General features: G+C 38.5%; 1 protein-coding gene across 6 annotated transcripts in view; it reads right to left on the bottom strand.

Annotated features, from left to right (window-relative positions):
• Nucleotides 1–12,876, bottom strand: part of LARS2 (leucyl-tRNA synthetase 2, mitochondrial) — a 159,835-nt gene that overhangs the window by 120,054 nt on the left and 26,905 nt on the right. For all 6 annotated transcript variants that reach the window (XM_004033987.5, XM_055382177.2, XM_019024629.4 and 3 more), the window contains 2 exons: nucleotides 10,635–10,726; nucleotides 8,493–8,553 (listed from right to left, as the gene is read on the bottom strand). In XM_004033987.5, coding sequence (XP_004034035.4) covers nucleotides 8,493–8,553; nucleotides 10,635–10,726 — 153 coding nt within the window. The remainder of the gene's footprint in view (nucleotides 1–8,492; nucleotides 8,554–10,634; nucleotides 10,727–12,876) is intronic.

Raw genomic sequence — 12,876 nt, 5'->3', positions numbered from 1 at the left:
CATTACCATAATTTAAAAATCCTAGAAAAAGAACCAAAAAACCCAAACACATATGTAGTGGTAAAAGTACATTGAAAACAAGGCAGTGGCCAGGCGTGGTGGCTCACGCCTGTAATCCCAGCACTTTGGGAGGCCGAGGCGGGTGGATCACTTGAGGTCAGGAGTTTGAGACCAGCCTGGCCAACATGGTGAAACCCCATCTGTACTAAAAATACAAAATCAGCTGGGTGTGGCGGTGCACACCTGTAATCCCAGCTACTTGGGAGGCTGAGGCAGGAGAATTGCTTCAATGAGGGAGGCAGAGGTTGCAGTGAGCCAAGATCGCGCCATTGTACTCCAGCCTGAGCAAGAAGAGCAAAACTCCGCCTCAAAAAAAAAAAAAAAAAAAGAAAAGAAAGGAAAACAAGGCAGTAATGATCATCAATGTCAGAACAGTGGTTACCTATAGAGAGGAGAGACAGAGTTGTGACTGGAGGAGGACACATGTTGAGCCGAGCCTCTGGGTGCAGGAGATGTTTTATTTCTCAATCTAGGTAGTAGCTATACATTACTATAATGTATTAAGTTATACATACATGTTTTATGCTCTAGTCTATATATGTCTAGTATTTCACAGTAAAAGGAAGTTATTAAAAGTAAGTCTTGTATTTGCAAAACATTACCTAGTTTTTCCAAAAGTTGTTTTTATTATTCATTCATGTTCTACCTTATGTCAGAAAGAATTGATGATGGGCCTGTATTTTGATTCCTACCTAATAAGGTTTGGAAGCATGATCATTCCTAAGATTCCTTTTTCTGAACAGAAAAACAAAATCACAGACCTACACATTCAGAAACTGAGGATGGGGCCAGAGATCTGTGCTTTAACAAGCCCTCTTGGTGATTCTGATGCTTGCCAAAGTTTGAGAACCACTGCTGTAAGTATATGTAAAAATAATCCTTGTTATTTTCATGGAATAACAATCTCATCTTCAAGACCTTTTAAATACTGCTCCTGATGCCCATCGTATCCGTATAACTGTAGTCTCCCATTCTATCAAATGTTGCACCTGGCTGATGTAGAAGACTGATCTGGAGGCCTGATTCAGTCAGGAAGAGAGAGATTTTGTACCCTTATTTTCTAAGGCATTTAAAGAGTAACCTAATCTTATGACAAGAAGCATTCCCTTGGCAAGAAGCTGAGGCTCAGAGGGGCAACAGACCATGCCCACCAAGTGTTAATAGCCAGATCCATCACCAAAACTGAGGTCTCCAAGATGAGCCAAGATCCTGTCTCCTGAAAGCACTCAACAAGCATTACATCGGGAAATTCTATTCCATTAGCCAGAGTGTACATCCTTGATGGGGATGACCTGACTGGGCTCATGACTACCAGCTGGGACTGCGGACAAAACAAATAACTTCCTTGAAGAGCTACATTTGCTGGGCAGCCCCAGGAGACATCCCTCTTTAGTTAAGGCTGAAGACTGCGAGAACACTGTCCTGGCTGAAGCGATGAAAAACCCACCTCATATGTTTTTGACCGGCAAGCACAGAGTGGGCACAGCTCCTCATGAGGTCAACTGCAAGTGTACCGTCTATTAATGAGATGTGGTCCCTGGCCTCAAGGTGACAGACTACACTACCCCTTATGTGTCAACACCAACCATCCTAAAAATAGGTAAGCTGCCAAATCATTTCAGCTAAAACAAAGGTACTGCCTTTCCCCTCCTAACTAAAGGAAAAACCTTCAGGAAAAGGTTAATTTCTGACTCTGAGGGAGAACAAGTAATCCAGAGCCGGAGATCTGCTAGACAAAGTGCCCCACCTCTGTGAGCACTTGAAAGAGGACTGGGCGGGTCAAACACTTCGGGTGCCTGTGACATGTTGTCAAGGCAACCACTGCTAGCTCTTGCAAAGGGAATCCTCCCCACTGAGTTTTCATGCATTCTCTTGCCCTTAAGTTCTTTTTGTTTTAAGCTATTCTTTAAATTATTTTAAGATAAAAAACAATAATGTCTTTCTATTATTCTGGAGGCTTCGTTATTAGTTCAAGCCTCCTATCAGAGGTCCGGTTCTCTATGAAAATAAGGTGTCAAGGTAGTACGGGCTTTGAAGTAATAATAATTTTCACTTTGTAATCATACAAATCGTGCTGTCTTTTAAAATAAACTGAGGCAGAAATGATTCAGAGTCTATATGTTTTGGATGGAAAGAGAGCACTGCTCCTAAACTACTGTAACAACGTGATGGTGGGAAGAGAAGGCTAAGAGAAGTGCAGCCAATCAAACCCACAATATTAAAAAAAAGAAAAAAGAAAAGAAAAGAAGAAAAAAAAGGCTTATAAGAAAACCAGAGAAATTTGCAAACTGAGATGCCGTGATGCTAAGGCATTGTCATCAAGCGTTTTAGGTGTGATGATGGAATTGTGATTACACAAAAGCAAGCAAGCAAGACAGACAAGAGCCTTCATCTTAAAAGCTACATACTGCTATATATTGTCTATTCAGCAATAACAGATTCTTTACAGATGAAAATTACATGATGGAGAGAAAGACAAATAGAAGCAAAGATATATGTGCTGATGGTAGGGAACACCATGAACACCTCAATGTTCACCCTACTTTATACAGGCTATGAGGCACTGATGGACAAAACTTGGAAGGGCCTGAAGTCACCAAAAGCCTGTCCCAGTAAAAATTCTGATAGAGCATGGCTCTGATGTGGCTGTGCTGCTGACCACTTCCATTCACAAACAAACTCTTCCGCAGCTCCGCAGATAACCACTCTCTAAATCTCTCTTAGCCCACATGGCTTGCAGGGATGAGTGTGAGGTCACGTTCTGAGTTTGTTTCAGTGAACAACAGCCTTACAGGGCAGCTTCTACTCCACTCCCTCTGGCTGATAAAGCTCCAGATTGATACACTAGTCCCCCTCAATCAGGAAATAAGGGAGAATCTACAGGTGCCTAAGAAAAGATTCCAAAACAGACAAGAACACAGCATCCCAAAGTTGTAAAAAACATTTATTACAGGAAACAAAAATAAATCTTCAAGGGCATCTCCTAGTATTTAGGAAAATTTCTGAACATATAAGGTCTATGAAGATAAATAAGATAGAAAAACAAGAAGGAAAATAGAGCATCTGGCCAAAAGGATTCAGAAAAAAAATGGGAACTGAATGAGATAAGGAAAAATAATAATAAATCTAAAAATACAAAACTAATATCTGTACTAGAAACCATACAAAACCACATTGATTCTATAGAAATAGAATCAGTGGTATAAAAAGCAAACATGAAAAAGTTCTTCCAGAAGGTAGAGAATAAAAAGGAGACCAAAATCTTGAGAGAGATGGTGATAACAATGGAAGACAATGAAATGAGTATACGGACAGTGTTCTTGAGAAAGGGCTCCTATGAAGCTGTCAGAATGAAAGACCTACAACTGTTAATCAAAAGTGGTCACTGAGCACCAGGCAAAATCAAAGCAAACGAATTGACACTGAGAGACACTCTGATGAAAAATGGAAAATGGCAAGGGCAAAGAAGAAAAGAATAAAAAAACAAGCATCAAAATACAGATGGAAGGATTACTATATGTACAGAGACAATTCTGGCTGCCCTCAGACTTCTCCATCAAAATACAACAGATCAGGTGGTGGTGGTTACACAAATCTACACATGTAATTAAATCATATAGAACTACTACTACTGATGCTGCTGCTACACTACTACTACAACTGATAGTCCTTGATGTACAATGGTTAGACCTATATTTTGACTTTACAATAGTGTGGAAGTGATACACATTCAATAGAACACCAATAAATTACATAAGATATTCAACGTTCAATATTCACTATTATTACAGAATAGGTTTTGTGTTAGATGATTTTGCCCAACTGTAGGCCAATATAGGTGTTCTGAGCCTATTTAAGGTAGGCTAAAGTATTATGTTCATTAGATTATGTGTATTAAATGTATTTTCGACTCTATGATATTTTCAACTTACAATGCGTTTATTGTGATGTAACCTCACTGTAAGTTAAGAAGAACCTATACTACTATACACACACAAATAGACACAAATGATTACATCTAAAAACTGGTGAAATCTGAATAAGACTTGCACTCTACTTATTAATAATAGTATTGTACTGAAGGCAGCTTCCTGGTTTGATATTATATTACATTATGTAAAATGTTATCATTGGGCAAAGCTGGGTAAAGAGCACACAGGATCTCTCTGTACTATCCTGGCAACTTCCTGCAAGCCTATAAGTATTTTTTAAAAAAGACAATAGATCAAGGTCTACTACAGAGATAAGAAAGAAAAAAGATAATGAATGAAAGATTCTATATTCCAGTAAGTTGCTGTTTGTAGGTGAAAGCAGCAGTCATTCTTAGTTATGAAAGTAACCTGTGACACCTGGGCAAAGATCACACCAAACCAAGAGTTAAAACAAAGTTTTAAAAATGTCCAGAAATGAAAAAATTTTAAATGAACGGTTGTCCTTTAAAAGGTCTTCTTATAAGCTGTGAAATTAAAGAGCATTAAAATTTAAATAATTGCTATGAATATGATTGTAAAACTGGAAGTGAATATCAAATATAATGGTTAAGAAATGATACATGATTAGAAAAATTGCAATATAACAGTAAACCGGCCAGGCACAGTGGATCACTTGAGGCCAGGAATTTGAGACCAGCCTGGACAACATGGGCAGAACCCCATCTCTTCAACAATGCAAAAATAAGCCGGGTGTAGTGGTGTGTGCCTGTAATCCCAGCTACTGAGGAGGCCGAGGCACAAGAATCGCTTGAACCCGGGAGGCAGAGGTTACAATGAGCTGAGATCGCACCACTGCACTCCAGCCTGGGTGACAGAGTGAGACTCTGTCTAAACAACAAAAACAAAAACAATGAAACAGTAAATTAGGACTAACATCTCAGGATATACCCCCATAAAAACCAACAACAAAAAACCCCTGGAAAATAGATTTAGAAAACGGGAAATGTTAATTACCTGCTACTTTTCTTATCATACATGAGGATCAAGAGAAATACACTATTTTTTATGTTGATACAAATTATTTTTAAAAAGCACTCTTAAAGCTATCTTTTAGCAGATTGAACAATGGAATTGATACTTTTCAAGTCTCTATAGATAAAAGAAAACAGAATCCAAAGGCAAGACATCATTAAAAAAAGAAGTCTAAAACTACGTTTTAAAAAGTTTAATTAGAAAATAAGTATGAGTTATGAAAATAAATACGAGTTATGAAAATAAATACAAATAGCTTTTCACTTTCCTATTAAACACAAAGACTCCAAATTGCCCCAAAGGTTTCCCCCATATATTTGTCCATCTTTTAATTTTTTCAATTAATTGTATCTATAAATGATGTACCAATAGAAGTCAACAAATAAAGGCTAAAAGTTTTTTTTTTTAATAAACAACAGAAAGTGGAGATGGCATTGCTAATATCAGACAATGAGAGAAAACTTCTGTTGCCAAGTATTAAAAGCAATTGTAATTAAAAATAGTTTAGTCATGAAATAATAAATGGATAAATGGATCAAATGAACACAAACAGAACTTGGTGTATAATGATAGGACGAAATAACTTGGTCTACTATAAAGTTTGCCTTTTAAATCAACAAAGAGAAGGGATTGTTTGAAAATTTTTTTTAATCAACTGGTGATTTAGAAAAAGTAATAATTCCTTGTCTTATCTCATATACTAAAATAATTCCAGTTAAGTGTAAAACTTAAATCACAAAGAATCAAGAAGAAAATATGTTATTTATCCTATCTCAAAGAAGGTCTAAGTACATATCTGTATGCTAATAATATTCAACTATAAACAAAATGCAAGGCAAATGACAGACTGAGGAAAATTATTTGTAACAAAAACCATTAAAAAAAGGACAAACACCTCCTATCTATATGGGAAAACACATGATTAGACCATTCACATACATACCCTGTTCAAATTCAAACATTCATTAAACACATGAAAAAACCTCACAATCACTAATAATAAAGGAAATACAAATGAAAATAACTGTATAACTTGTGAAAGGAAATTTGTATAGCCTTTATGGAGGGTACTTTGGCAATAAATACCAAAATTGTTCTTGATTTTTTGAGAATTCATTTTAAGGAAATAATAAAATATGTGTATAGATGGTTCCCAACTTATGACGGCTTGCCTTAACAATTTTTCGACTTTACAGTGGTGCAATGATGTGAAAGAGATATGCATTCAGTAGAAAGCAGTATGATACTCTCGAGATGCTGGGCAGCAGAACTGAGCCACGGCTCCTAGTTAGCCACACAGTCATGAGGGTAAACAACCGATACTCTGCAAGAGACTGTGTTGTCAGATGATTTTGCCCAACTGTACGTTAATGTAAGTGTCCTGAGCACATTTAAGGTAGGTTAGGTGAAGCTATGATGGTTAGATGTATTACATGCCTATAATATTTTCAATTTAGGACAGGCTTATTCAATTTAGGATAACCCCCTTGTAAGTCCAGGATCATCTGCACTAAGATTTCTGCCTTAAGTTTGGGGGAGGAGCACGGCAGTCATAACTTGACCAATGCATCAGCCCAGCCTTGCCACTTGGGTGACCAGCAATAAAATGACGTCAACAAAAGTACCTGCCTTTTAGAGCTCTCTAGGGATCCAAAGAGATAATAAGGTCATACCTACTGTGTACCTGGCCCATGGTAAGTGTTCAGTAACAGACAATGGTAGTAGAAGTGGTGATATTTATCTACATCATTGAATTAGAGGTTCAAAATCCCTTATCTGAAATGCTGTCAGCCAAATATGCCTCAGATTTAAGATTTTTTGGAAATTAAAAGAAAATAGTGCATTTATCTAACCAGGTCTGGGATATTACTTGGTAATTTTACTATTCTTACAGTAAAATATATGAATACTCATTTTTAGTGAGATAAATATCAGTTCAATTCAGGTTTTACAGTGAAATAAATTATGAAAAAACTTTCAGTTTTCAGAGCTTTCTGGACTTCGGATTTGCACAAGAAGGATTGAGAATCTGCATTTATAATAGAGAAACATTAGAATCTATCTAAATGTATAATAAGAGATAGCTTAAATACATTATAATATATTCATAAAACAAAAAACTGCTGAGCTATAAAAGTCACTTTTTCAAATAGTTAATGAGATATAAAAATATTCAAGACAAAAAATATATGCATATTGATTTGAACTTTGTAAATTATATAAATGTTTATAATTCCAAAACAAAAGACTGCAAGGAACCATACCAAAATATTAAATTAGCCACATTATGTTCTTTATACTTTTCTGTATGTTCTAATCCTCTGTGATGATTAGGAAAACAATCTAACAACTTTTAAGTCATTTATGGTTGATATTCGTGTGCAGGACTAGGCTAGTTATCACTCTAAAGGGTTATTGAGTCCACTTTTGCCCTCAAGGAATCAACACTCTCATCCTGAAAGAGCTCTGGCCAATACTCAGTTCTCTCTGCCTGTGACCGTATTTCATTCTCTATGAGCGATTCCCTATTGGCACCTCAGGACAACTTGACTCTGGTGTGAGGAAATAATAATTCAGGGCTTATTCAAATGTGTTTGACTTTTGTTCTTTTTCACTGTACTCATCAAATTTCAATCATTTAAGAAATTGTTGGGGGAAGGGATGAGGAGCCCTCATTTGCATTTGTTCCAATGCTTCTAGTAAAGAAAATAATATAAACTTGACAGGCCCAGCAATGAAAACCCCAATCGTTTTGTGGAGTAAATGGGACGTTAAGAGGGACTGTGGCATTGGAAGGGGCCCTTCGTGGAGGAGACAAGCAACAGTCCATCTTACCTAACAGACTATTCTTCAAAGTCTAAAGGGTGGGCCTTGGGCCACAGCTTTGAAGGGCCCAGTTCACAATTTGTTTGCAACACATGAGTGTTCCAAACAGCCAGGTGGCTTTCCATGAACTCCTCGTGGGTCTGGAATTCTCCACTGATTCTCCACTGATTTAATGTACAGTTTGAAAGTATCTAACACCAAAAGATTATATGTGACAGAATAATTATGGGCTGTTATGAGCCTCACTTCTGAACTTAAAAGGTAAATAAATGGTCAATCAATGTCTAATTACTTCAAGGACCAGACGGATTGATATTTAATCACTTCAATATAGATTCCAACAGTCTTTTAAAACTATTGCTGAGAACTAGAGAAATCCTTGTGCAAAGCTTTTGCCACACAGAAATCACAGCCAACTCCAAAGTTAAATAGGAAGTTAACTCTCAGTTTAATCCCACAGAAAATTACTTGTTTCCAAGCAAATTATCCACTCAGGATACTTTTTTGAAGAGTGCTAATCCTTCCCTCCTGCTTCCTGCCTCCCACCATTGCCTTCTCCCAACTCAAAGAGGAAGACAAGTGCTCCCTGCCATCAAGTCCTTCCTTAAAATGACGACCTTTCAGGAAAAAGAGTTGACTTACCCTATCCCAGCTGAAACACAGGCCCAGCCGATCAAGCTGTTTCCTCATGTGTTTAATATTACTGTGAAACAATGGGAAAAAGGTTTGGTTTTTAGAGGGGGGATTAAAGCCATACACAAACTACACTTTGAGAATGTAAAGGGAAACTGAAAAAGTATAAATTATTCAAATGGGTTTTAAGTGTTGCTTTGCCCTAGCAGAAAAATCAACCACTAAGAATCAGCAAAAAATACCAACAGATTAGAAGACACCCATTATTTGGACATATACAGAATCCACTAGAAACCACAATGGTCTTTGGCCTTGAGGACTGCCCCTTCCCCTGGCCATTCAAATAGGCAACCCCTTTGAGATGTGCACTGCTGGCCCATCCAGACGTCAATATTCTGCAAGCATTTAAGCCATATTATTTAAGCCAAGCATTTATAAGTTTAAAAGTGGCTGAAAACAAAAGCCTTAATATATAAATTGTGGGAATCCAAAAGAAATCACACACTGCTTTGTTAATGAAAATGTAAATCCTAAAACCTAAAACTATCCACCATTGAGAAACAGGGAGATAAACAGGTAAACCAACTTATAATATAACATGGAATAAAGAAATAAACCTTTTTCTCTTTCATTTTTTTAAAGAAAAAGGACTAATTCATTTCTACTGCATCCTCTTTTAGTTTCTAGCAGACTAAAAATATGAAAAACCATGAAAAAATCTTCTGTATAATCTCTGATTAGCTAATGGCAGCTTATTTAATGCAAGACCCTATGCTAAGCACTTTGCAGAGAAGTGCTTAATCTTTATCCAATCACATGAGATAGGAACTATGACTATCCCTCTTTTACAGATAAGTAAACTGAAGCACAAATAAGTAAAGAGAAGTTAAGTAATTTGCTCAAGGTGATCTGCGGGCAAGAAGGGAAGGCAGGATTTGCACCTAGGTAGCCTGGCTCAGGGGCCATCATCTTAACTGCTATTCACCAGTAGAGAGGCTGGCAAACCTAAAAGGGCCAGATGATGAATGCTTTCAGCTTTGTGAGCTAATCAGTCTCTATCACAACTACTCAGCTCTGCCACTGTCTCACAGAAGCAGACACGGACAATATGTAAACCAATGGATTTGACTGTGTTCCAATAAAACTTGATTTACAGAAACAGGTAGGGCCAGATTTAGCCCACAGGCCAACTCCTGGTCTGCCTTATATCAAACATAAGCCATGTTTGATCCACTTTATTTGAATCATCATTTCCTCCTCTTTTTATCACTAGATGAAATCTAGTGATAAAATTAATCTAGAATTAAACATTACTAGAAAAGTAGAAGCTAGGGGTTAGGAAGAAAAAAGAGACCTGGATGCCATAGTATGGACAGAAGTACAGTAGATGCTTTTACAACGTATCCTTGGGTAAGCTAGAACAAAGACAGGTAAGAGACACTGGGCACAGGCCCTGGAACTGCCCTTCTGTCTCTCTAAGGGGTGGCATGGGGAAGCGTCCCAGGCCTTTGTGAAATGAGCTGATGCAGTGGCCCCAGAGGATTCTGCCAAGTTCTAGGGTGAGGCCCTCAGGACTTTAGCAGGAGGGAGAGGAATGAGCACCGCTGGCCCATGTGTAGTAGAAGCCTGAGGCTTGGGTGGGATTGCGAGTGTGTTCCGCCTTGGAGAAAACCACACCCAGAATAAAGTGGTCATATATTTCTACATGGAATGCCTAAGTTCCTCTTGCTTCTGAATGGTGAAGGCAAAAAATAAACTGAATTTTCAGAGAAAATTATAATGTAGTATTAGGATATAGTAAAACTACGGTCAAGAAGACCAGAAGCATTATAGAAATTTAACAAATGCGACCCTCTTCTTTTTCCTAACCCTCTTCTTTTTCCTACCGAATGTAAATACTCGAAGGAAAAATAACTGTAAATAACAAAGCTTCAAAATGAACACATGAACAAATATCCAAAACCCTCTCTGAATATTTCTTAGGTAAGAATACAATATGTTAAAAGACAAACACCAATATATACAATCTTATTTATCTCTTGGTATGCTGCAGTGTTTTGTTTGCTTTGCTTTCTATTTTTAAGCACAGGTTAAAAATTTTTTTTAAAGGTTTTTGTATGCAAGTATTTGAATATGCCTGTAAACACTTACCTTTGTGTCCAACTTTGTGGATGTAGATTCCTCTCGACTGCGGCATTTTCAGCAGGCAATCCAAAAGCATCCCATCCCATGGGGTTGATGACCTAGGACCCAGAAGAGGAACATCAACCATGGCAAATCACTAAGAACTCCATTGGTATTGTCTTCTGGGGCAAACTCAGCACTCTCTCCTGCTAACATGCCTTATCTTTTGCTGGATGATTTCAGGTTATGCATCTGACAGCCAGCTGGCTACCTATGACATAACCATAGAACACAACTTAGAAGCTTATATGCCAAAGCACCAATAAGTTACCTCTGAGGAGGTGTTTTCATGAGTACTTTTTATTTTCTTCTTTTCTATAGTCTCTATATTGAACCCAAATTGTTTTTCTGAAATTATAAAGAGTTTCTTTCAGTTTCACATATATATATATACACACACACACATAATGTATAGGCTTTCCAAATGCTCATGTCATGTCAGTATTTTTTTTTTTTTTTTTTTTTTTTTGAGACAGAGTCTTGCACTTTCACCCAGGCTGGAGTGCAGTGGCGCGATCTCGGCTTACTGCAACCACCGCCTCCCAGGTTCAAGCGATTCTCCTGCATCAGCCTCCCAAGTAGCTGGGACTACAGGCACACGCCACCACACCCAGCTAATTTTTTTTATTTTTAGTAGAGACAGGGTTTCACCGTGTCAGCCAGGATGGTCTCGATCTCCTGACCTCGTGATCCGCCCACATCGGCCTCCTAAAGTGCTGGGATTACAGGCGTGAGCCACTGCACCCAGCCAGTATTTATCATTTATGGAGCTGTGCTGTCCAATATGGTAGCCAGTAGCCACACATAGCTATTACATTTAAATTTAATTAAAAGTAAATAAAATAAAAAATGCAGTTCTTCAGTCTCACTAGCCACCCTTCAAGTGTGCAGCAGACACACGTGACTGGTGGACACTGAACCAGATAGTGCAGATATTGGATATTCAAATCATGGCAGAAAGCCGCACTGGACAGTGCTGCAGAACACACGCATAATGACCACACTGGTGGCTCTAGGCAGTCCCAGCTCTACCCAGACCTAAGAAAGTTCATCCCAACCCTACTCAGTGGCCCGGACCTGTCCCTTTCTCACGGCTTGCCTGAATCCGGCACACAGTCCCTCTTAAATGTACATCATTCAGCACCCTGCTCCAGGTTGCTCCAGACACAAGAGTTTCACACTTTTTTCTTCTATCTCTCTCTCTCTCCCTTGATTGAGGCAATACTCTCCTGAAAGGCCCACTCCCCATTTCTTCCTGAAGTTCATCCCTTTCTTTTTTTTTTTTTTTCCAAGACAATGTCTCACTCTGTTGCCCAGATTGGAGTGTCTCCTGGGTTCAAGCAATTCTCCTGCCTCAGCCTCCCGAGTAGCTGGGATTACAGGCGTGCACCACCATGCCCAACTACTGAAGCACTAAAGTTCATCCCTTTCTTCCCTACCAGTAAGGGAGGGAAACCCCCACCTCTACCCAAACAGCCAGATAGATGAAAACTAAGAAAAATACACAGGAACACAGCAGAAAAGGTATTCCAGAGAGTAACTTTTGAGACTGGATAAAAGTAAGGCTTTGGACTAAGCCCTATACATCATTTACACTAATTTCTAAAATAGCCTCTCCCTCTCTCTCTCTCTCTCTCTCTATATATATATATATATATTTTTTTTTTTTGAGATGGAGTCTTGCTCTGTTGCCCAGGCTGGAGTGCAATGGCACAATCTCGGCTCACTGTAACCTCCGCCTCCCAGGTTCAAGTGATCCTCCTGCCTGAGCCTCCCCAGTAGCTGGGATTACAGGAACATACCACCACACCCGGCTAATTTTTGTATTTTTAGTAGAGATGGGGTTTTGCTATGTTGGCCAGGCTGGTCTTGAACTCCTGGCCTCAAGTGATCTGCCTGCCTCGGCCTCCCAAAGTGCTGGGATTACAGGAGTGAGCCACTGAGCCTGGCCTAAAATAGCCAATATTTTAAAATTAATTGCAAACCACTAGCTATGCTTTTGGTATAAGAAAGATTCCATGTGTAGGTTCCTTTTCTCCTCAGTTTCATCATCTGTAAAATGGGGATGATAGCATAACTACCTCATTGGATCACTGTGAAGATTAAATGAGTTAAGAAAAGTGCTGAGAATAGTGCCTGCCACACAGTAAAGTGCGGTATATAATGTTGGCCACTAGTATTATTATTTCTAAAGAATACTGCTCTCTAA

Source organism: Gorilla gorilla, chromosome 2 (genome assembly GCF_029281585.2).
Source record: "Gorilla gorilla gorilla isolate KB3781 chromosome 2, NHGRI_mGorGor1-v2.1_pri, whole genome shotgun sequence".
Lineage (NCBI taxonomy): Eukaryota > Metazoa > Chordata > Mammalia > Primates > Hominidae > Gorilla > Gorilla gorilla.
Note: the sequence above shows the minus strand (reverse complement) of the source record. Positions and strands in the feature narration are given on the sequence as shown.